At 49.5% G+C, this 24,511-nt stretch overlaps 2 protein-coding genes and 1 long non-coding RNA gene across 11 annotated transcripts in view; 2 read left to right on the top strand and 1 right to left on the bottom strand.

Moving 5' to 3' along the window:
- Positions 1-4,179, top strand: part of MYT1 (myelin transcription factor 1) — a 61,375-nt gene extending 57,196 nt beyond the window's left edge. For 3 of the 4 annotated variants that reach the window (XM_010811386.3, XM_025000370.2, XM_015474129.2), the window contains 2 exons: positions 1,871-2,014; positions 2,329-4,179. In XM_010811386.3, the coding sequence (XP_010809688.1) occupies positions 1,871-2,014; positions 2,329-2,469 (285 nt within the window). In that variant the 3' untranslated portion in view covers positions 2,470-4,179. The remainder of the gene's footprint in view (positions 1-1,870; positions 2,015-2,328) is intronic. The other variant, NM_001192062.1, reaches the window with a different exon arrangement.
- Positions 4,180-15,384: 11,205 nt separating this feature from the next.
- On the bottom strand, positions 15,385-17,187 carry LOC132346925 (uncharacterized). The gene is made up of 2 exons (XR_009496933.1): positions 17,098-17,187; positions 15,385-16,420 (listed from the first exon to the last, which is right to left on the bottom strand). It is a non-coding gene; the product is annotated as an uncharacterized lncRNA (long non-coding RNA).
- PCMTD2 (protein-L-isoaspartate (D-aspartate) O-methyltransferase domain containing 2) overlaps positions 16,413-24,511 on the top strand; it is a 67,288-nt gene continuing 59,189 nt past the window's right edge. For 3 of the 6 annotated variants that reach the window (XM_059892463.1, XM_059892461.1, XM_059892462.1), the window contains exons 1-2: positions 16,413-17,251; positions 21,774-22,104. In XM_059892463.1, coding sequence (XP_059748446.1) covers positions 17,039-17,251; positions 21,774-22,104 — 544 coding nt within the window. In that variant the 5' untranslated portion in view covers positions 16,413-17,038. 6 annotated transcript variants of the gene reach the window in all.

The following is a 24,511-nucleotide window of genomic DNA, read 5'->3' as shown; positions in this document are numbered from 1 at the left end:
TCAAGCTTCTGCTCAGCACGTGCTCCGCCCATCAGGAGTCCTGAGGTGCTGATAGCCACCATCCTGTTGGTTAGTAGGAGCAGAACCGCAGCGTGGGTCATCAGAACCTGACCGGAGCTGGGTTCCAGCCCAGCAGGGCCATACACCAGCTAAGTGACCTGGTGGACCTCTTATTCCGAGTGTGCCTTGACGTCCTCCCAGGCAGATGAGGATAATAGGAGAATCTGCCCTATTCGGTTGTCATGAGAAGAATGCATTTCAAGGAAAGCAATTCGCACAGGGTCTGACCCAGAAGAACTGCTGTGCTGAGGGACAGGGTTACAGATTGCCTTGAGTCTGTGTCCTATCCCTGAGTTCCCCAAAATGAACACTCAAAAAAAAAAAAAAAAAAAAAACACCAAACCAAAAAACAGTGAAATTCTTATTTTGAAAAGAACATGCCCTTCCTTGGCTGCTGAGTTGGGGCTGGAGCGGAGATAGGGGCACAGAGGAGCAGCCATGCATGGCCATGTCCCCAGGGACAAGGAGGTGACCTGGCCCTATGGGGTTGGAGGGCAGAGGGGACTGGGAAAGTGTGAGATGCTGGAGTCCTTGTGTCTTCTGTGGCCCCCCCTTTCTCTGGCAGACAGGCTTTTATGCCGACCTCCTCTTACCCAGAAGCCGGTGTAAAAATAGCACCAGCTGATGAGGATCAGCAGGGATTTCTGTCCTGCCGTGCAGCGTCCCCCCAGTTCAGAGGCAGTGGAAGTGGCGAGGGGGTACAGGGGCTGTCTCTGGGCACCGAGACGCCCTTCTGGGTGGCTTTCCCCACATTCTTCCCTGCTGTTTTCCTTCTCGAAGTCCAAGGCATCTCCCAGTATCAGCACCCTTGGAAAGCACCTCTGGTTTCTCTTTATTGGCCAGCACCCACCTACTTATAGAGAGATTATTCACTGAGTCCTTTTGGAAGGACTCAGAGTCCCCTTTCCCCTCCAGGGAGTTTTGCATTATGTGCCCTGCTGGAGAGCTTGGGCAGGGGAAGGCAGGCTCAGGACCTCTACTCAAACCTTTTAAAGCCAAAAGCTTGTCACTGGGTAAGGAGAATGTGATGCTCCTCCCCAGCCCCTCCTAAAAGGGCTCCTGCGCCCCAGGGATGGCCTGAGGCGCCGTCCACACTGATGAGCTTGCCTCTGCCCTGAGTGAGGCTGGGGGCTGCCCTCCCAAGCATGTCTGCTCCAGGCCAGGCCCTGGGGTGAGCTTCTTGCCCACCCTGCCCACAGGGCTCTGACACTCTGAGACTCATGTGGTGCCTGCAGCACCCAGAGCAGGTGAGACAGCCCAGTGGAGTTGTCCTCTGTCCTCTGCTGTTGCATGTGGAAGCCTTGGAGCCCCTGGAGAACTTTCAGACTCCCTCCTGGTGCCCTGTTGGGTCCAGAGAAGACATGTTTGTGCTGGAAACCCCAGGATGGTCGTTGATGTGCTGGTCCACTCAGCTGAGAGTGGCAGTGGTCTGCTCTGCTGCCTTCATAGTTTTGATGAGGCACTTGGTTGGTCTTTCTGGTGGGGATGTTCCACCAGGTGGGAACAGTGTTTCCGCCACAGAGGAAGAGCAGGAAGCCAGTGGTGGGCTGGGACATGAACCCCGTGTCTCCTTCTGTGCTCCTCTCTACCCCACAGGACAGCTGGGCTCAGAAAGCCATGGCCCCCAGCCCCTAGCTCAGGTCATCGTGTCCCCCCCTCCACCCAGGGACCAGGGCACTGCCAACCCTCACTGTGGCAGGGCTCCTGCCTCTTTGCCCTCTCCTGGAGGGACATGAGACGGCCCAGCGGGCATGCCCGGCCTGCTCCCCGGAGGACACTCCAGGCGGCAGCTCCCGTCTCTGTCTGGCAGATCTCGTCCATGGAGAAAAGCCTGAAGAACATCGAGGAGGAAAACAAACTCATCGAGGAGCAGAACGAAGCCCTGTTTCTGGAGCTGTCGGGCTTGAGCCAGGCCCTCATCCAAAGTCTTGCCAACATCCGCCTTCCGCACATGGTAAGCAGTTAGCAGCCCTGTGGCCTCCCCAGCTGAGCTGGCACCCATATCCTGGGGCTTCGGGGAGGGCAGGCACCCCTCTGCTTCTGGAAGGGCCCCACCCCAGGCAGATTGCTGTTCGTGGGGGCTGTCGCATCCTGGGTAGCCTGCGCCATGGTAGTCTCAGCCCAAGTGCTGCCTGTGGTGGGTCTGTGCGCTCATCTCTGGTGGCGTGGGCTTCCTGGGTCTGAGGCTCCCTCATCCACTCCCATTGCTTCTGGAAACCCTGGGGCCCCTGCATGGATGGGCCTCGCTAAACCAGTTGTGTTCTCCAGGAGCCGATATGTGAGCAGAATTTTGACGCCTATGTCAGCACCCTCACCGACATGTACTCCAACCAGGAGTGCTACCAGAACCCCGAGAACAAGGACCTCCTCGAGAGCATCAAGCAGGCCGTGAGGGGCATCCAGGTCTAGGCCTCCTTGTGTGAGGAGCCACCATGCTGACTCGGGGCGCCCAGGGCACCCCGACTCACCTCTATCTTTTACCTCCCTAGCCCTGCCCTCCCAGTGGAGATTCCCACTCACAGCGACTTCTCGTTGGCAGCCCAGGGTGGCCTTGGCGAGGGGGTGGGAGCGTTTAGCCGGAGGAGTGCCTGGAAATCCTCGTCTCCCTCGATGTGACTCACGCGCCGGGCCAGAGGCCTTGACCTCTCAATGTGAGTGCGGGGCGTGAAGTATTACAAAGTGATTTATTTTTGCTTCTGAAAGCTCGAAGTCTCCAATGGAAACTCACGGACAAGGTTCTCAGGGAAGTTTTGGAGCTGCAACCACAGTATTCCTTTGTCTGTCAAGGCCGAGAGGGCAGCCTGGCCGGGCGGGTGGTGCGTGTGACGAGTCAGCCTGGAGTGGCCAGTGCGCCCACGCGGTGAGGCCGCTGTGACAAGTGTGTTTCCTGTTGTCCTTTAATTCACTTTTATGTTAAGCGTGGAAGAGAGCAGCGTTCCAGAGGGTAGGTTAGGAACAGGCCTGGAGGAAGCTGGCCCGGGAACCCCTGAAGACAGCGCTGGTTCCACAGGGAAGCACCTCTGGTGGAGCCCACAGACCCTGCGCTCAGGGTCAGGCTCCCTCAAGGCTGCAGCCTTTAGACCCAGGTCGGGGTCAAGGTCAGGACCTCTGGCTGTCTGTGTGCCCACCTGGCCTATGACCCACCACTGCCCATCACCGGGTCACGGCTGAGCTTTACTGAGGTGGGGGAAGTGACAGCAAGGTCAGGCGATAAATTCCTGACTGGAAACCACCAAGGTGTCACTTCTTTTTAGATCCATTTGAGATTCAAAAGAAGATAAATTTTGATTTAATGTGTTAAAAACACAATGTTCCTAACATGTAAATAGAGTCCAAGCCAACTGTGACTGCGATTTCAAGTTAGTATTTAAAAGTAGAGAAATTGCACTTCCTGGAAGAAATGAGAAAGTAGTTAGTTTAATTATTCTGTAAATTATTTAATTTTGTCAAAATGTAAGTATTTATATTCACAACCTCTTATGTTAATGTTGGCTATTTATTTAACATTTTTATTTATTAATTTTATACTATTTAACCCAGACCCCACACCAGGACGTATGAGAGGGAAGTAAATGAAATCAAAGCAAACTTAACTATTTGACTATGAGAAGGGCCACAAAAAATCTTGCTGTAACCTCTAGTTATGATTTTGATGCAACTGAGTTATTTTTTATATATTTTGTTATTTATTCTTTTAATAATGGAGTTTTTAAAAAGTATTTTGTAACTGAGGAATTTTGATAATTTGGGGATATTTCCCCTTTGGTCCAATGGAAAGAAAGACTGTTTGGTTCTCTTCATCCCTTTGGCTCCTTTTGTTTCAGGCACGGACGACAGCAAATGGCATTCTGTGCTTATTGTTTATTTAAGTGTAGTGCAGCTGTGTGCTCTGGCGTGTCTCTTGTGTTGCGTCTGTGTGCCGGTTCTTGATGGCTGAGTCCTATCGCTGTGAGGGGCGCTGGCTGCAGGCCGCCCTGAGCAGCTCCCGCTCTAGGCTCCTGTCCTCTGACAGCTCTGATACTGTGATCCTCCTTCCTCAGGAAACGCTGACCCCACAGCACAGCACTTCTCAGTGTGTTTGCAGGGTGATTTCCTAATAAAAGTCCACTCTGACTGTGAGTGGGAGCCGTGTCTGTGGTGGGGACGCCGACACTGTCCCGGGAGCTCTGGGGGTCACCTTCCTGGAGAGAGGGCGGTGGGCGGGTCCTCCGTGATGCACACGCGGGAGCCACGTTTCCTTTGCGGAACCGCCCTCCCTGGAGGTCTGAGTCACAGACCGCGCGTGTGTGAATCACAGTTTTCTCTTAGGGTCAGAAGAAGTCTTCCTGCTGGCGTTGTTGGCCTGGGGGGTGTGAAATGAGGGCTGCCCCAGACCACCTCTCCTGGCTTCAGGAGGAAGCCCTGTGCAGGGGAGCGTTTGGACATTCCAAAGGGAGGCAGAGTTGACAGGAGGGGAGAGACAAGTGGAAGTGGGAGGGGGAGGCAGAGAGACCTCTCTGGTGGTTTTTCAGAGCTCCTGCATTCAGCCATATGTGAAGGCGGCTATGATTGCAGTGGCTCCTCACTGCTTTACACTTTTGTGTCAGCTGTGGCTCTCCCAGGTGAGACTCAGGTTTGGGGCTTCTAGTCAACATTCACCCTGAACTGTCAACATGCTTTGACCTCCCTGGGCATCTAGCTCTTGAGGGCAACCTGGAGCTCCCCACCTGACCTGTGAATAAAGGGAGACTTTTAGGAATTCTGGGCCTTACTCCCAAGCCCTGTCCAAGTTGGATGGTTGAGGATCTGGAGGGCTCCAGCGCTGGCTGTGGAGACCAGAGAAGGTGGCAGCATGGAGGGGAGTGTGAAACCTGTGCAGCCTCGAGGAGGGGCTCCTGGAGGGCACGGAGGATTGGTGGTCCAGGTCATACCCATCCATGTCAGCACCCATCCGTGGGTGCTGGGGTGACAGCATTCTGGGGCCATGCAAGTTGGCTGCCTGATGGCAGATGACGAGCAGAGGCCAGGACTGGAGGAACGGGCGGATGGCCACATCCATCCTGCATCGTCCTGCTCCCACCCTCTCCCAGGGCTCCGCCTGCTCCCTGCCAAGTGTCTAGCGGGCTGCTTAGCCTCCTGACTCTGAAATGTTGCACTTCAGGGGACCCACCTGCCTGTCCCCAACCCCGCACCAGTTTAGCCAGAAGCTCTGCCCAGAGCCATGGGGTGTGGCCTCAGCGCGTGCTTCCGAGGCCTCCAGCACCTGAGAAGCACCGATGCCTGTGGAGGTGGCAGTGTGCGGGCACAGGTGTGCTTGCCATGCTGGCCCCCAGCCAGCTTCATCGTGGGGTGCTCTGCCAGTGGGCTCTGCGAAGCCTGATTGGTCTGAAGACCCAGGAAGACAGCATGACTGGGAAGAGGGCCCCGGAGGTCAGCCTCCAGAGCAGGTGAGTATGCATATGTAGGGGGACCAAGGGGCTGTGGGGGGTGGGGACAGGGCTGGAGCAGGGCTCTCTCCACTAGCCGCATCTCAGTAAAGACTTCTGAGCGTAGTTGGGGACAGGTGGGCCATGGTGAGAGGGCAGCCGGGGAGAGATCAGTTCCAAACCAACCCGGGACGGGCCCTGGGCCTGGGCTCCAGCCAGGATGGACTCAACTTTGCCCTTCAGGGCTGCTCCGGCCCACGGCTGGCTGGGTGCACCAAGGGTGTGCCCCTGGAACGTGGGTGGCACCCCCTGCTGTGGGATCCCGGAAGACGTCTCAGAGAAGCTGTGTGTGGGATGTGGCCTGTGGGTCGGAGGAAGGGCTTGCTGGAGAGGGAGCACTGAGCACCTTGAGTGTGAATGTTGGTGCGTAGGACCCTGATATTGAAGACCTATGGCACAGAGGGGCTGTAAGACCTGTAGCTTTTCCCAACTCTGTTTCGGTTGCCAGAGTTCTGGGATGTACTAGGGAGCCTGGTCTCGGGGTTCTGGGTCCTCAGTATCTTTCCTTTGGAAGCTCTCGGCTTCTATCCACCATGATGTCCTGGGCTTCGGAGGGTTTGTTCACTGTGGGGTCAGCAGACTGAGCTTGAATGGGGCTCTGCCTTCACCCACTGGTGTCTGTGCCTGATGCTGTGGGCAGAGGGACCACAGTAGCCCCCCTGGGGTTCAAGCAGAGGCAGCATCACAGTGATGCTAGGAGGTTGTATAGTTCTGCAGTCTGACGATGACATTAGCTGTCCACCCCCCAAAAGCTGCTTCCACCTCTTGCTTGAAGGGTCTACCTCCAGGGTTGGAGGAGGGTCTTGGTGTCATTGGCATATGCTGCTCAGGACTTATTTTTGGTATGGGGACCTCATCCATAGCCAGGCCTCCTCTCCCAGCCTGCAGCCCCTTCTTTTACACTTTCCAGAGAGTACAACTCAAGGCTTTATCCGGAGGAAGGGGAACATTCCCCAGTGCCAGTCATCTTTGTTACAGGCCCCCTCTGCCTTCTCCAGCATCACCTGAATCTGCCAGTTCTGGCTTCCTGAGGAGTGGACTGCCTCGGTCCTAAACTTCCCACACTCTGGCTGTAATCCTGCCTTTGGGTCTAGAAGTCATTCGCTACACGTTTGTGTGTTTTGGCTTCTAAATCACATTGTTGTCCCCTCTTCCATCTTCCCATTCCTGCCAGTTTATACCTTACAAGTTGTCAGTTTAGCCAGATCTTGAGAGGGTGCCAAGGTAGATAGGTGAGTCTACCTGCCCTCCTTACCTGGACCCACAGGTGGAGAACACCTGGCTGTGTGTGGAGGCTGCCTGATTGCAGGAGAGACTTTCTTCCTTTCACCACTGTGCCCCTAAGGCTCATGGCTCTGTAGAGGCTGTTACAGCTGTGGGTGTGGAGGGTTCCTAACATTGGGCAATATAGGTCCAAACTTGCCATACAGGTCAGCCGGTGTTATAGACGCTTCCTTTCTCTTTGCTCCTCCTTCGAAATGGTATGTGACTTCTCCGACAGAACTCCAGTCCCCACATCAGCCAAGTGCCTGTCAGGTTAAACCACACAGAGGGCCAGGGAACCCGTGACTGCAGGCATCCTACGAGTGCTGGCAGCTGGCCTTTGGGAGAGGCCCTGCGGTCTCCTCTGTCCCCCAGCCCTCTGCCCCCACTAGCCTCGCCCCTTTCCCTGTCCCCTCATGTCAAGGGTGTGTGGGCTGCCGAAGTCTGGCCTCACCCCTCCCGACACCTTTTATGGCTGCCCATCCCTCGGTCTCTGGGCCCTCCTCCAACCTGTCCCCTTGCACCCTGCAGAGGTGGCCCTGGGTCACCCCCTGGCCTCTGCCCTCTCTTTCTCACCCTCCCTACAGCAGTGTGCCGTGTGTAGAGAATGGCTGCGCTGTTCCCTGAGGCTGCCTTTCCCAGCCTAGCACTTTCTGGGTCTCCACTTGAATGTCCTACCTGTTGCAGGAGGGCTGATCAGGGTGCCCATTGTCAGGCCAGAGTGGGCAGGAGGATGGCCGCACTGGGCAGGAGGAGGGCCCAGGGCCCAAGCTATGAGTTAGGAAGATCCAGCTGTGTCCCTGGACATCTTGGCTGGGGCAGCTTAAAGGTGGGAGTCATGCCTGGCAGAAGCCCCAGGTTTAAGAAGTCTCCAGACCTGCTTGGAGCATCAAGCAAGAGACCCTGAGCCTAACCCTCCTGATAGGGGGCTCCAGGGTGAACTCCAGCCTCAGCCCCCCGCCTTCTGGTCCCTCCTTCCAGATGCTGAGGGCCTGAGAGGAAAGTAATCAGTGCTTCTGATTTGTAAATAGCATTGGTTTAAAATGTGAAGGCGGCTTCCCTGGTGGCTCAGACAGTAAAGAATCCACCTGCAATGCGGGAAACCTGGGTTCGATCCCTGAGTTGGGAAGATGCCCCTGGAGGAGGGCATGGCAACCCACTCCAGTATTCTTGCCTGGAGAATCCCCATGGACAGAGGAGCCTGGTGGCCTACAGTCCATGGGGTCGCAAAGAGTCGGACACAACTGAGCGAGTGGCCACAAAGAGACAGTGTTTGTCTCCCGTCACCTTGAGCTCGTAACAGATTGAGTCTTTTTTCCCAGGATGAGGAGAAGGCTCATTACAGATCAGCATGTCTGTAATGTGGCCTGACGCACCTGGATGCCCAGGGCAGTGTGGGAAGAGCCAGGTGGAAGCTGACCTCTGTGTCTTGGACAAAGATGGTGATGTAGCCTCAGGCGGCCCCGCCTGGACATAGAGGGTCTGCAGCTTTATTTCTAGGCTCACACAGTCCATGTCCTCCGAAGGGAGGAGGGCGGACCAGCCACATGTTCTGATCTGCTCTCGGGATCCTCCTGGAGAGGGTCCACCTTCGCTGTAAGCTGGGAATGGTGGCGGCCACCAGGCAGCTCACATCTGCTGCCGGAGTGGCCTCATGAACAGGAAGGCCCAGAGGCCCCTCTTCTGTTCTTGAGTGAGGATTCACTGTCACTGGAGTGACCATAGGTTTCCCACACAGTGGCCAGGCTTGTCCATGAGGTGGTCTCCTCCAATGCACACATTTTTGGTCATAAGCAGAGAGGAGTAAGACATGGTCCTTGCCCTGGGACCACATTTTCCAGAACTTTCCTGATTATTCTAGAACTGCTTCCACACTGTACCCTCCCCGGAGGCCCCTCCACATTCACGTTATTCTTGGAGGGTATGGCAGGCTCCTGGCCTCATCCCCTATGCTGACCCTGGGGTGAGGAGAAGGTCTGTCCTGCGTGATTCCCACCAAACTCAGGTCTGGGATCATGACTAGACCTACAGACACATTTCCTTTGTGAAGTGCTGAGTACTGGGGCCTTTTAGAGTCCAGAACAACTTGAAATTGAGAAATGACATGTGCATGTGCAGGGGTTTCTGTACCTGGTCCATGGCCCTCTCCAGATTCTTCAGTGCAGTGGGGACATGTCCCCACTCACGGTCCCCACGTGTCCTGTGATTATGGCACTAGAGCAGTCCAGACCCTGGGCAAATCAACCCCTCTGTCTGGCAGTTTCCTTGTCAGTTCAGGGGGCGTACAGGCTGAGACATGAGTTCACTGCAGTGGCGACCAGGCCGTTCTGAAACATCTGGACGCCCCAGCCCTTCTATTGCGGGTCCCTGGGAAGCCAGCTCAGATGCATCTGTGAGAGAGGGTAATAATGGTGGTGGTCTGCCCCAGATCTCAAAGCTCACCCCCGGCCCACGGAGCTTTGCTCCAGAGGCCATCCACACTCCTCACTCTTGCTGGAGGTGCCCTGGGGGCACTTTCCACAAGGCTTATGCACCCCTGGGTAACCAGTGGTGTTGGGGCAGGGGATTCTATTGCCCCCCCCCACCCCCCACCAACACCTTGCCGTGTGTTGGAGCCGTGGGTCAGAACTGGTGACCTTCAAACATTGTTCAATCACTTGAACCCTTTAAATGGAGTGTCACCTGGAGCCTCTGAGCTGCTCGGGCAGAGGCTGAGGGTCAGGACTGGTGCGGTCATGTGGAGCCAAGCACAGACTTCATGCTCAGTGGGTTGGAGGAGGGCCCAGGAATCATATCTGGACAGGTGCAAGGAGCAACACATGGAGGTGAGTTAGGAGTGCTGGGTGAGACCCGCTCATGAGGGCTCCTGGTTTCTGATATGGTTATATCATGATTTCTCATAACATCTTATGAAAAACCCACACCAACTTTTTACATTACACAGGTGTCAGCTCTCAGGGTGTGAGTTCAGGCCCACCTCACACCTGGGGACCTTGAGCAGGATACTTCCAGCCTCTATGCCTCAGCTTCCTTCTTTATAAATTGGTTCATAGCACATGCTGCTGAAGGGGTGTGGGAGGGAGTGATGGGAGCCCAGACCCTGGGCCACACACAACTTCTGACACTCTGTGAACACCTCTAGCCCACCTCCCCTTCCTGCAACCCCATCAGCACCAGCCACCATTCCTGGCTCCAAGGTCAGACCCCTGCTATCTGATCACCATGGCCAGCTAAACTCAGGGCTTGCAGGTGCCACCTGGGGCAGTGCTGTGCCACCCACCTGGTGACCACAGGTTGAAGCTGTCTGCTGCTGTCGCCCTTCCCTAGTACCTGGTTTTGTCCACCAACAGCTGCAGCCAGAGGTTCTGGAGTTTGCTCTCTCCAGACCAGCCCGTGACTCTAAGGCTGTTACTCACTCATTCTCTCCCCTCAAGCTTTCCCTCTCATGAGTCACAAAACATAGTGTGGGGTGGCTAAGGGGCTGGCTAAGGGGGAGGGGACCCTTGAACCTGGGAAAAGCATCCTAAGAAATGGGGGTGTCAGCTTCTGAGGGGGGGGGTGCTTCCATCGCAGGGATCCTGCAGACAGGCTTTTGGACCTGGTCTGGCATCTCTTCTGTGGAAGGACCCAGTTCTAAGGTTCTCCAGAGAAACAGAACCAAGAGGTAATATTTGTATCAGCTGTGTCTCTTTCTGTAGGCCTACATTTATATCTGTATATCAAGAGAGATGTGTTTTCAGGAACTGGCTCACATAGTGTGGGGGTGTAAGTCTGAAATCTGCAGAGCAGGCCAGCAATCTGGAGACCTGGGAAAAGGTGATGTTTGGAGGCGGAATCCCTTCTTCCATGGCCCCAGGAGTAGGGGATGGGGGATAGGGATGGGAGTGGAGGGGTGGGGAGGGATCTCCATCTTTGCTCTTAGGGCCCCAGATACATGGATGAGGCCTTCCTACATTTTGACAGATAATTTGCTTTATTCAAAATTAACTGATTTAAATGTTAACCACATTTTAAAAATACCCTCACAACAATACCTAACTTGTATTTGACAAAATATCCAAGCACCATAACTTAGTCAAGTGGACATAGAAAAGTAATCATTGCAGATTCCTTCCCTGTGCCCAGGCATTTCTAACCTTTTTTTAAGGTGGTTTAAGATGAGACGTTATTTTTAAGAATCCCTTTCCAGTTATTTTACACATGTTAATACGTGTAAGTTCACCACTATTTTCAGATCAAAATTAAAATGCGGTCACCTTATAGGACAAATAGCAGAGAAGCTTCGACTCATGTCTAAAACCGTGGTAAATTTTACCGCTGCTGCTGCTAAGTCGCTCAGTCGTGTCCAACTCTGTGCGACCCCATAGATGGCAGCCCACCAGGCTCTGCCGTCCCTGGGATTCTCCAGGCAAGAACACTGGAGTGGGTTGCCATTTCCAACGCATGAAAGTGAAAAGTGAAAGGGAAGTCGCTCAGTCGTGTCCGACTCTTTGCGACCCCATGGACTGCAGCCTACCAGGCTCCTCCGTCCATGGGATTTTCCAGGCAAGAGTACTGGAGTGGGGTGCCATTGCCTTCTCCGGGTTAATTTCATTACAAATGGCTTAAAATGAGGAAGATTAAAAATTTTTTTCTCTTCACACAACCTACTTTGGATGCTTTCAGCACACAGTGGCGACGCCTTGTGGTCAATTTTGCATCTTGTCATTGCTGTGGCCTGAAACCAGGGTGTGGACCCCTCCTGGCTCACTTCTCTGATCACCAGATGGTCCAGGTGTAACAGTGTTCACTTGGGCTGTGGTCCCCACCTTGACCACCCACCCACCCCCTGCAGTGAAGTTTGATGCATCTGTGGGCAGTAAACTCACTTGAGGCCCAAGATGCCAAGAGTAGGTGAGAGCCCTTCCTTCACCTGGGGAGGTATCGGAAGTGAGGCTGGTGGCTGGGGGGTGAAGACTGGGAGGCGTATTTTAGTTACTGTAACTGCAAAAGCAATTCTATCCCATAGTAAAAACAGACAACACCGCAGTAAGTAAAGTAAGAGGTGACACCCTTATCCAGGACTGAGGTGCACTAAGAAAATAATCTTACATATTTACCTCCATAATTATCATTTCTAGAGCTCTTCATTCTTTTGTGTAGATCTGTGTTTCCGTCTCTTATTGCTTTCAGTATGAAAAGCTAGCTTTATCATTTCCTGTGTGGGTCTGCTGTTCTAGCTTTTGTATTTCTAAAAAAAAAATTGTCTCCTTTTTTAAAAAAACCCAACAAACTAATATACTTCATTTTTGAGAGTAGTTTTAGGTTTACAGAAATATTGAGGGGGTAGTACAGAGACTTCTCATATATCCTTTCTTCCCTGCAAACAGTTTCCCCTATTATTAACATCTTGCATTTATGTGGTACATTGTTACAACTGATATACCAATATTGATACACTATTAAAGTCCACAATTTACGTTAAGGTCAATCATGGTGTTGTACATTCTATGAGTTCTGACAATGCACATGCCCTATAGCCACCACTACAGTATCACACAGAATAGCTTCACTGCCCTAAAAACCCTGCGTGGTCTGTTTATTTATCTCCCTTCCCCCTACCCCACAAAGGCTTCCCTTGTGGCTCAGCTGGTAAAGAATCTGCCTACGATACGATACGGGAGACCTGGGTTTGATCCCTGGGTTGGGGAGATCCCCTGGAGAAGGGAAAGGCTACCCACTCCAGTATTCTGGCCTGGAGAATTTCATGGACTGTATAGTTGCAAAGAGTCAGATACAACTGAACGACTTTCACTTTCACTTTCCCCCCACCCCATCCCTGGAAACCACTAATCTTTTGACTGTTTCTACAGTTTTGCTCTTTCTAAAATGTCATGTTATACAGTATGTATGGAACCACACAATCTGTAGCCTTTTAAGACTGGTTTCTTTCATTTAGAAATAAGCATATAAGGTTTCTCCCTGTCTCTCCATGGCCTGGTAACTCATTTCATTTTAGTGCTGAATAATATTCCACTGTTGCGATGTACCACGGTTGTGTACAAAAATCGGCAATTATGAATAAATTGCTATAAACATTCCTGTGCAGATTTCTGTGTGTACACAGGTTTTCAGCTCCTTTGGGTAAATGCCAAGGAAACTGCCGTATCTAATGATAAGACTGGTTTGCTTTGTAAGAAACTGCCAAAGTGTATTTCAAAGAGGCTGTACTATTTTGGATTCCTACCAGAGATGAATGAGAGTTCCCAGTACTCCATTCTAATTAGCGTTTGGTGTTGTCAGTGTTTTGGGGTTTAGCCATTGTAACAGGTGTGGAGTATATCTCATTATTTTAATTTGCATTTCCTGATGACATAGGATGTTGAACATCTTTCTGTATGCTTATTTGCCATCTGTGTATCTTTTTTTGCTGAGGTGTCTGTTCAGGTCTTTGGCCCATCTTTTAATTGGGTTATTTAGTTTTTGTTGCTGTTGAGTTTTAAGAGTTCTTTATATGTTTTGGATATAAGTCCTTTATCAGTTATGTGTTTGGCAAATAGTTTCTGTCTGTGACTTATCCTTTCATTCTCTTAATAGTGTCTTTCACAGAGCAGAAGTTTTGAACTTTAATGAAATCCACTTTATCGGTTTTTTCTTTCATGAATCATGTCATTAATACCATATATAAAATATCATTGCCAAGCCGAAGGTCTCCCCGATTTTCTTCCAGAACTTTAAGGTGATGACTGTGAGGTTTGTGTGCAGATCCCCTTCTGTGTGTGTTTCAGCTATTCTAGGACTATTTGTCGAAAAGACTGCCCTTTCTCCATTGAGTTGATTTGCTCCTTTCTCAAAGAACCGTTGACTGTATTTGTATAGGTCTTTTTCTGAGCCCTCTGTTCTGTTTTATTGACCCATTTGTCTATTCTTTGATCAATACCACAACTGTCTTCATTACTCATTACTGTAACTTCAAAGTAAGTCTTAAAGTCGAGCAATGTCAGTCCTCTAATTTTATTCTACTCCTTCAATATTGTGTTGGATATTCTCTTTTTTTCCCTTACCACATAAACTTTAAATCAGTTTGTTGATATCCACAAAATAGTGTGCTGGGATTTTGATTGGATTGCATTGGATCTACAGATCAAAGTGGGAAGAATTGACATTTTAACAACATTGAGTCTTCCTACCTGTAAATATGGAATCTCTATTCAGTTACTTAGGTTTTCTTTAATTTATTTAATCAGAGTATTATAGTTTGTCTCTTATCCATCTTGTACTTTTTTGGGTAAGATTTATACCTAAGGGTTTTTTTTTTTTTGGTGCTAATGTAAATGTTATCATGTTTATTATTTCAAATTCCAATTGTCCATTGCTGGTAAATAGGAAAGAGAGATTTTTTTTTTTAAAGACTTATTCATTTATTTTTGGCTGTACTGGGTCTTCATTGCTGCTTGTGGGCTTTCTCTAGTTGTGGCAAACAGGAGATACTCTAGTTTTGGTGTGAAGGCTTCTCACTGTGGTGGCTTCTTTTGTTGCAGAGCACAGGCTCTCGGCGGCTTGTGGGCTTCAGTAGTGGCAGTGCGTGGGGCTTAGTAGTTCCAAGACGTGTGGGATCTTCCCAGACCAGGCATTGAACCCATGTCCCCTGCATTGGCAGTTGGATTCTTAACCACTGGACCACTAGGGACATTCCAAAGACAGATTTTTGTCTATTAAAATTGTATTCTGGAACCTTGCTACAATCATTTATGACTTTAGGAGGTTTTTATTTGCTTATATTTAATAGATTTTGGTGTACATTCTATGTAGACAATCTTGTCATCTATAAACAAAGACAATTATTTCTTCCTTCCAAATCTGTATACTTTTTTCTCCTTTTCCTGCCTTACCGGATTATCTAGAGCTCACAGTACAAGTGGTGAGAACATTCTTGCCTTACTACCCATTTTATGGGAAAGTATCTTTTCACCAATAAGTATGATGTTGGCTGTGGTTTCTTGTAGATGTTCTTTATCAAGTTGAGAAAGTTTCCCTCTAATTCTAGTTTGCTTAGAGTCTTTATAGTGAATGGGTATTGGATTGGTCAGATGTTTTTCTGTGTCTATTGATATGATCCTAAGACTTTTTCTTCTGTAGCCTATTGATGTAATGGATTACACTGAAATGTTAAACTAGCTTTGCATCCCTGGCATAAACTTTACTTGGTTATAGTGTGTAATTCATTCTATACATATTGGATTAAATTTGTATACATTTGATTTTTATGTTTATGTTCTTGAGAGATACTGGTTTGTGCTTTCTGTTTCTTGTAATGTCTTTGTCTAGTTTTAGTATTAGGGCAATTCTGCTCTCCTAGAAAGAGTTAGGAAGTGTTACCTAGCTTCTATTCCCCAGAAGAGATCATATAACTGATATCATTCCTTCCTTAAGTATTTGGTAGAATTCACCAGTATATCCATCTGTGCCTGGTACTTTCTGTTTTGAAAGGTTATTAATTATTGACTTAATAGATGTAGGACTACTCAGATGATCTATATATCCTTGTAAGAGTTCGTTAACTTGTGTCTTAAAAGGAACTGGTTCATTTTTTAATTATCACATTTGTAAGCTAGAGTTGTTCACAATATTCTTTTATTATCCTCTTCATGTTAATAGGAATCATGGTGATGATCCTTATTTTGTTTCTGATAATTAATAATTTGTATATTTTTTTCTTGATTAGCCTGGCTAGAGGCTTATCAATTTTATCAATCTTTTCAGAGAACCACCTGTGATTTCACTCATTTCCTCAATTGATTTGCTTTCAGTTTCATTTATTTCTGCTCTGATTTGTATTGCTTCTTTTCTTCTGCTCACTTTGGATTTAATTCACTCTGACATGTCTGACCAGCCTATTGATGGTAATGATCTCAGCTAGGAATGCCTTAGAACTTTCTGGGTGTGTATTACTTGTAGTGAGCCCCAGAGACATCCCCTCTACTCCTGCTGCTGGGGCAATTGTGGCTGGACTGCCCCTTGTGGTTCGTATATGATCACTGGATGCACTTCAGCAAAAACCATGAGGGAATTCTGAGGAACAAGATTTATCACTCACAGGTCCTGGAGGGTACATAACAAACCTCAGGGTCACACAGCAAGGTCAGAGTGGGAGAGGGAGAGCCTGGGGCTCTGTTTTACTAGGGTCTGAGAGTGGAGTGTCTGGGATTTCACGGGGTCACTCCCTATGGTGTGCACCCCAACCCCTGGGACCAAGAATAATCCCAGCTTACCCAACTACTGATGTGTCTGGTAGCCTTGGCAGGGCAATGACATTTCTTTTATAGGCGGGGATACTGCATGGGCTGGATGCCATCAAGAAGCAGGGGCATCTAAACCAGTGATACCGGTGAGTGGCAGGGCACAGGGAAGCTCAGTTGTGCTGACAGAGGAATGGGGCTCACTGCTGTGGGGCGGGAGAGGGCACGCTGGTGGCACAGGGACCTGGTCTTGGCCTGTGCCTGGACACAATTGTGACGTGGCCTTTATCACAGCGCAGCTCCTCTGCCAGGTGTCCATGTCCAGGAGGACAACCACGGGGCCTTGCAGTGAGTTAGGCCAACTCCCGCCATCCGGGCTGCTCCTCTCCTTTCTGGAGGGCATGCTAGTATCCACTGCAAGGAAATAAGCTCTGTAAAGTGCTCAGCATGACGCTCTACAAAGACTAATACTGATGGTACGTTATCTGTCATATATATTAGGAAGACCACTGGACAGAGCCCAGGGAAGGCTGTGAGATGTGAGGTGGGAGGCCAGTGAAGAGGTCTTGGTAGGAGACACGAGGGAAGCAAGGCCAAAGCAGGCTGGGGTGTATGGAGGGGGTATCTGCTCACAGCAGGGAGAGGTCAAGGATGGCTTCAGGGCCTCTGTTGCAGACAATCACAGGCACTTTGGGAGGAAAGGGTCAGAGAGCTAGAGTGTCACAATGTTGGCAGCAACCTCAGGGTCGCTGCCACCAAGGGAAACAGGCCTTCCCTGGAACCATGGAAAGTGGTGAAAACTATGCTCTGAGTGGAGCTCAAGTCTGGGGAGGAAAGTGGGGGCAGGAGGGGCCCAGGCAGCAACGCCTCTAGCTCTAGAAAAACAGGTAAAATACAGGGCTGTGTCTAAACAAAGGGATCTGTTGCCAAAAACTAGTTGGAAAACCTATGTGAGGTTTGTGCTGAGCAAAAGTAGGATTGAGGCAGATCTCACAGAGTCTACTGGGAGGGCCAGGCAGGTAGCCCACAACAATGGGTGGCATCAGGGGGCAGAAGGCCCCAGGGCTGCATGGGTGGCTGTGGGAGGTAACCTGGAGGATCTGCCAGTGGGCCAGGACGCTGGGCAGGCGACTTCTGAGACGCAGAAAGATCCTGACTGACGCCGGGACAACTCTCCCAGGAAGGGCTGATCAAGATGCGGCGCGGGTGAAGGCGGCAGTGACGCCAGTGAGGATGGGTGAGCAGGTATGGGAGTGGACCCCTAGCAGGGGTGGGCACGCCAGGGGCTCCTGGCCACTTCAGCTCTCCCTGGTCTGAAGCCACTGGACTTCTCTTGGCACAGCTGGATGCTTCTTGTCTTGCAGATCTTCGCTCGAATGTCCCTTCCGGGTCACTCAAGCCACAGTAGCCACTACCGTGCCAGTTACTGTCCATCGCCTCTGTTTTCATTTCTTCCTCACCTGTCGGCCCCCTCCTGGAAGGTCATTTCCACAGGTGTGAGCCCTGCCAGTCGTGCTCACAGCTGGGTCTTGGCCCATGCTGGGGCCTGGAAGTGACAGCGTTCACCTGCGGCTGCCCTTTGACCTCCGCATTCGAGCAGCTCGCTGGGCGGGTAGAAACCTCAGGATGCAACTCCAGCTGCGCGGTTGCCCCTTTAGGCGCTGGGCCGCGGCGCACGCGCATTAGGGCCGTTACGCGCGCAGGCGCAGTGGGGCGGCGGATGTTTACAGCGGCAGAGGTCGGCGCTGCGAATCGGCAGGCGGCGGGCCGAGGGGCTCCCGGGAGAGGGGCGGCGGAGGAGCTGCAGGTGCGGTTCGGCTGAGGCGGGAGGTAGAGCCGCTGTAGCGGCTCTCGGCCCGGCCTGCGCGGGTAGGGGGGCGGTGCGTCTCCTCGGCCCCTTCTGCCTTCCTGCCTCCTCTCCATACCTTCCCTCCCGCTGGGCGCGGGCTCCAGGTCCCTCCCCCGGGGGCGCTTCCTCCTCTCCGCGTCTTCCGGTCCTTTTCCGCTGCCCTCTCGCCCCCACCCCAGCATGAACGCCCCTCCTTATCCCAGGCGGCTCCCCTGCCCCTTCCCGCCCTCTCGGGGGTCAGCCGGCGCGGGTTCCCGGGGGTCCCGAGGTCTGTCTCCGTGCGCAGTGCTCACACCCCTTGGGTTGACTTAACTCTCCAGACGCGCAGCTGGTCCCTAAATTACTGAGTAGGAAACATTTGCCGTTAGCGCGGCACGTGAAGAGTTACCGAGGTTCGAAACAGGTTGTGCCTTTTCAGAAGGTGCAAGAGTCTGTTAAGGGAGAGTGACTTGGCTTCAGGCAAGACCTGGAAGAGGTCTTCAGTTGGGAAGGGAGCTCTCCTGGCTGTGGTGCCTGTGTTTTGTGTTTGCCAGGGCTTGTCTCTCCCAGGTTGATGTTTGCACCTCAAAAAAGGCCTTTCTCTAAATCCCCACTTGGTTTATGTGCCTGCTGACGTTTTCTGCGTCTTTTTAGGCCAGGGAGGGGCTGAAGTAAGGGACTGCATTTTTAGTGTTGGGTAGACCGGCAGGTTCCTATAACTCAAGTCCGAACTTGCCTCTCTCGTATGGGAGGACGCTTGAGGCTCCTGAGACCAGCGCCTGGCCTCTCTATGCTTGCACTTGGCCGGGAGAGACTCCTTGTTCTGACAGTGTGTCTGTATTTCCAGACTCGATTTTAGAAAGCTCTCTTGTGTGTTAAGTAGAAATTCTCTCCATCCGATATGTGTCCCACTGCTCTGGTTTTTTCAGGCCCATGAATAGTGTGTATATGGCAGACTTTCAAGTATTTGAAAACAAATCCTTTGCATTCCTTGTAGGAGTTCTGGTTTTCACAATGAAAACCATTTCTTCCTTTATTCCTCCGGCAGGAGGTGTGGTTTTGCCTTCTTCTCCCTAGCTTATTATCTTCCACCTGAGTTACTTTGTCCATGTTGCCCTTACTAAGTAGCTGGATGAGTGTAGACTTGAATCTTGGCCCCCTTATCGGAGCTTCATTCTGTGTTAACTGGCCCCTGTGACAGCGTCTTGGGCTACCAGTCTGAGACCTTCCTACTCCTGCTCAGCCACCTCCTCCCTGTGCCCTTGGTGTTGGTTTTGTAAGGAGCGGCCTGAGAGTAAGGTTGTCCTGCTGGGCAGTGCCCAGTTACATGGAGTGTTGAATTAAGGGTTGCAAAGTGTAACCAGTCAAGTATCCAGAAAATGATATGCCATTACTTTAAAAACTTGGATTAGGGTGGATTCTAAGTCTAGATTTGGTTTGTCAAAGCCATCTCTGAGATTGTTGTTGGTGTTTTTGGTGGCATGAGAGCTGATCACATTGATGGTTAGTAATAAACAATGATTGTTTTCAGTGTGAGGAAGTGTTAGGTTGCCAGGCAAGGTTAATAACAAATATCCGAGCCTACGAATGGTCACGTGCAGCCCACTAGTGGCAGCAGATAAGGTTACCACATAGTGATTTAGCCTGTTGCTTTGGTGTAGGGTAAAAAACACAGGCTTGTGTTTGAATGCCAGCTCTCCTTACAGACTGGTGTGTGATCATGAGCAAAGTAACTTTTCAGTCCCAAGTTGCCTCACAATGTTGTGAAGCCAAAATGAGGTCGTGACTGGCAGGTGGTGCCTGTAAAAAGATTGTAGTTATTTTTACTAAAAAGCTAGCCTTTGCATGTGGATTAAACTCTTAAAGTGAGGCAAAGTTGAAAATAAGGGATAAATACTTGGTAGACAGTGAAACATACCCATCATATACTTGGTGTTTGCTTTCTGAGGATAGAACATTACACTCTGGGGGCTTCTGGGTGAAGAGGTGGCTTTCACCTCCACCCTGGAGGATGTGTGAAAGCTAGACCTTTCCCTGAAGCAACCAAACAGGACTCCACTTTTAACCAGTGACCCAAATCTTAAGATGATTGTCCTAGCCTAGGGGTATAGGCATTAGCCTCAGAACTAAGTAGTTTATCCAGGATTGAATTTGACCTCGTTAACACTTTATCCTCTCTGGCTGAGTTAGGGTCTGTAACCACCAAGGGCTCTGGAACAACTTAAAAACAGGGTGAGAATCAAATAACTGGGCCATCCTAGTGACTTGAGAAGTCTCATATTCTGCTTTAAAATCTTGATGATGAAGATGAATTGCTCCAGTCATAAAATGGAAGAGTGCTTGTGTTAAGCCCCCACCTTTCACACACTTTGTGTCCTTGTGAGAAGCTGAAGATTCATGCATGTGGTCAGTAACTTTCATTCCTGGGGCATGCTCTCCCACCACAGTTGCTAGTTTTGTGTGTGTCGTGTGTGTATGGAATTTTTCTAGAGGCAGTATTTGTGATTCTCATTCTGCTGTTAGAAGTCCTCAGGATTGTGAGGGAGAAGCAAGCATAAACTTTGTAATAATAAAAATGTAACATTATGGACATCATCCTGTTTCAGAAAACATAGCAGCCTTTGTGATGTCAGTCCCCCCCCCACCACCCCAGCAGTTAATATCAAGTGTTTTGTAAAGCATTTACCATTTTATGTGAAGTGAAAGTTGCCTGTGGTGAGTATAAAATTGGAGTTGTTCAGGAAGAGTAAAACCTCTACAGATGCAGGATCATTTTCCCTAGGAATCAGATGAGGATACATTGTACTTTGTAGTTGGCTCAGAGGGAAGCATGTACTGATACCCTGTACTTTAGTACTTGACTCAGAGAGGAGGACATGTTACTTTTTCTTCTTGAAGGCAGTTTGGAAGAGAGCAAAAATGTCCTTTTTATTGTTGAAGAGGTGAAATGGTGGTATGGTAGCTACTTCTCAGGAGTTGAGGGAATTCTAGGAGTCTCCTGCTTCTGAGCTGCAGCCTTGAGACAGTTCTGTATTTGTTAAAATGAGGTGTTTGTCACAGTATATTCCAGGGGGAAGAGAGTTTTGTGGATGTTGTTTTGGCCTGAAGTTTTACATGAGAACATCCAAATCAAAGGTTGAATGGTTTGCTTGACTTGATATTTATGGGCGTGTGGGACCATGCATCGGAGAAGGAAGTGGCAACCCACTCCAGCGTTCTTGCCTGGAAAATCCCAGGGACGGGGGAGCCTGGTGGGCTGCCGTCTATGGGGTCGCACAGAGTCGGACACGACTGAAGTGACTTAGCAGCAGCAGCAGGAAAAATATAAGACAACAGTTGAATTTGAATTTCAAAGTAACAGTGAATACCTTTTTAGTATTTATTGACCTGAATTTAAATTTTTTTTTTGCTTTTAAAGATTTATTTACAAAAGGTCTATAGCACTTGAAATATTCAAAAAAGATCCCTCTTAGAATGATTTTTTAGTAAATATATCTGCCCTCTTTTCATGTTTACATTCAATTATTTTTCCATATGTGGAAATATCCTTGTTAAGAGATGTATAAGCAAGATATTTTTAATCCTAATTGCTTGACTTTCCAGAATGATGACTTTTAGTAAAGTCTTGAATTCTTTAATGATGTTTTTAAGTTGTCAGCTGTGTGTTAGGTATCACATGTTCATTTGTATTCAGTTGATATTATAAGTTACAACTTATTTTTGGATGAATATAATTTGAAATTTAACCTTTTTTTTGTTCTGTATCTGGCATCCTTGGATGTGGAGGGAGGTAGTGTAAGGGGCTGGGTGTTGAGTAAGTATATTCCATCTGTATTATTTTTAGAATTCAGAATCTGAAATTGGTGTGTGTTTAGGACTTTTATTGTTCTGCTCTAACCTTTAATGTGAATAGCTCTTTTGAAAATTCTAAAACTGCAGCTTTGCCTGAGCGTGATCTCAAGGATGGGAGGCGCGGTGAGTGCTGGTGAGGACAACGACGAGCTGATAGACAATCTGAAGGAGGCGCAGTACATCCGCTCTGAGCTGGTGGAGCAGGCGTTCCGAGCTATTGACCGTGCAGACTATTACCTCGAAGAGTTTAAAGAGAACGCATATAAAGATTTAGCGTGGAAGCATGGCAACATCCACCTCTCTGCTCCATGCATCTACTCGGAGGTGATGGAGGCCCTGGACCTGCAGCCTGGTCTCTCATTCTTGAACCTGGGCAGTGGCACTGGCTACCTCAGCTCCATGGTGGGGCTCATCCTCGGTGAGTCTGGCTCGGTCTCACGTGCAGGAGGGAGAGCCTGCTGGCAGTTTGTCCTTAGTGGGGGCCGAGTTGTAACTGCCCTTGGCCTGCCCAGCCATCATGGTATCCACACAGGGGTTGGAGGGTGATGATATTAATGGAGAAATTGCCGTGATGAACAGAAGAGTCCCTCTGGAGCCTTCCTGTTGCCCCCACCTGTACCTCCAGCATCTGACCAGCACAGCTTCCTCTTGGACAGCAGAGGACCTAGAGATTGTATAAATCTGGACCTTTTGGTGATTTCTCGATTAATATAATCACTCAGCGTGCCTGTCATTGTCTCTAAACTGGAATAATTAACTTTAAAGTCCCTGGCAGTTAAAGTTTTTCCAAGCAGTTTTTGTTTTTTGTTGTTTTAATACTAAAGGAGTTAATACTTGTAAGTTATTTTCAAATGTATTCCAGGGGTAGGAAAGATTTCACAAGTTATGGTATTTGAAGCCATTTAGCCTGTTTGCTCAAACAAATAAGTTGTGAGATTATACATGGAAGCTGACTGTTTTAATACTGAAACATCATTATCTGATTACTGAAGATTTTAAAGATTCCTACCTCATGTTAAATGCGGTAGTAGGGGACAGGTGTCTGTTTTCACTCAAGAGTCGGGTGAACAGTTCTGCGAGAGGAAGGCCAGGAGCTGCTCTGTGCTTTAGGAAAGGGCACTGCGGAGGAAGTGGGCTGGTGCCCCTGGGTGGAGGAAGACATGGCTGGCCCGAGGTTGCTAGGGTCTTGGTACGCGTGGATGTTGGAACTGACAAGGTTTGCTAAATATCTTAAGTTTTTGGCTTAGGTATCTTAACATTGTTATCAAGTCAGTGTAAGATTCTGTATATTGGTGATTTCAAGTGATAACAGCTTAAAAGTCAAGTGTAATCATTAGCAGTACATTACAACATTGTTTCTCTGTGGTTATTACAGGCACTTTAGAAAATCTTAGTAGTCACAGTTGCTTTTGTGGGTATGGAATGAAATTTTTGGTTGCTTTATAAGTTCATATACTTCAGAATTTGGTAAAGTTTTGAGATTCTGATCATCTGACTTTGGGCTATAAAATATAAATTTGGGCTATATCTCGGATTATTAAATGTGTAGTTTTTTGTTTTCTTGTTTTTTTTTAGGCTAAATGCTTTTTGAACTTGTCTTGGATTGAGACTGCTTTGCAAAGAGAGCTCAGGTTTTTCATCATTCTGGAATTAGTGAATTGTAATTCCCGCTGTTGGAGCTGGAAATTGGAGGAGCTAAGGATAAGGTGGTATTTGGGGGGAGGGGGAGGGTTATCAACCTGATTAGATTGGAAATGCTATTAAAAATGAAATGCTTAGGAAAGGATGACTTAAAGTCATCTTCAACCGACCTGGTACATTTGACATTCTCTAGAAGTCATAAAGAAACAGCTCATGACGGATGTTGTTACTTGTCTTTTCTGAGCCCCCACTTTCTCTTTTCTGGGGGTTTTGCTGGATGACAGGGAGGAGAGTTGTGAAGGAAGGAAAGCTGTGTTTTTGGTCGTAATGGACACTGCGTGCCGCTTTGATGTATTTGAAGGCGGTAACTTGAGGGTCTGATTTCACGGGTAGAGTCTCGGATCTGCAGGGAGGAGGACACAGGCCCTGGACCGTTTTCACTCCGTGTGTCGTAGGCCTCCCTCTGGGGTTGATTCAGCTTCGTGCTGCTCACTGCGAGGTGAAGACTTTGCTGGTCTCCCAGGGCCTGCAGTCTTTCACGTGACTTAAGGTGGCTCGCGGTCCTGATTTTCTCTGCCCTGCTGCCTCTGTGCCACTCTGCTGCGCTTACGTTGCGACTCCTTGCCCTGCTGAGGGTGCTCCTTTCTCGAGGTTCCAGTTGGCAGGATGGCAGGGGGCAGGGGGAGATACAGCAGTTGTGAGCTTAACCTGACGTTGTTGTGTGACGTGGGAGCTGCTGTGCCTGGGGGGCCTTGTGGGACCAGCTTCAGGGTTGTGTCCTTGGTACCACCATTCTGACCCGTCCCGTACTTCCTCCTCTTTCAATCATCTTTTTACTGGAGTGGGTCAGGGGATATGTGTCGTTACTTTGTTTGGTGTGAAGTTTCTTGTCCTCAGTAAGAGTCTAACAGAGCTGAGGGGCTAATGAGAATATGATGAGGGGGAAGTAAATGCATGTTTTCTTGATCTCTGGCAAGTGACCAAGAGAGCAGTGGGATTGGACAGGAAGTAATGTGGATGTGGTGTCATAAACAGTGGAAATGTGACTTCTCAAGTAGGCTGTGTTTTGATGATAGGCGGTTTTAGCAGCCACTCTGTGTGGGAGGTGTTGAGAAAGGAGAGTGGGTGAGTCGTCTGGTAGAGGCAGGGAAGCCTGCACCTGGGGGAGCTGCTGCACTGGGAAG

Source organism: Bos taurus, chromosome 13, assembly GCF_002263795.3.
Source record: "Bos taurus isolate L1 Dominette 01449 registration number 42190680 breed Hereford chromosome 13, ARS-UCD2.0, whole genome shotgun sequence".
Lineage (NCBI taxonomy): Eukaryota > Metazoa > Chordata > Mammalia > Artiodactyla > Bovidae > Bos > Bos taurus.
Note: the sequence above shows the minus strand (reverse complement) of the source record. Positions and strands in the feature narration are given on the sequence as shown.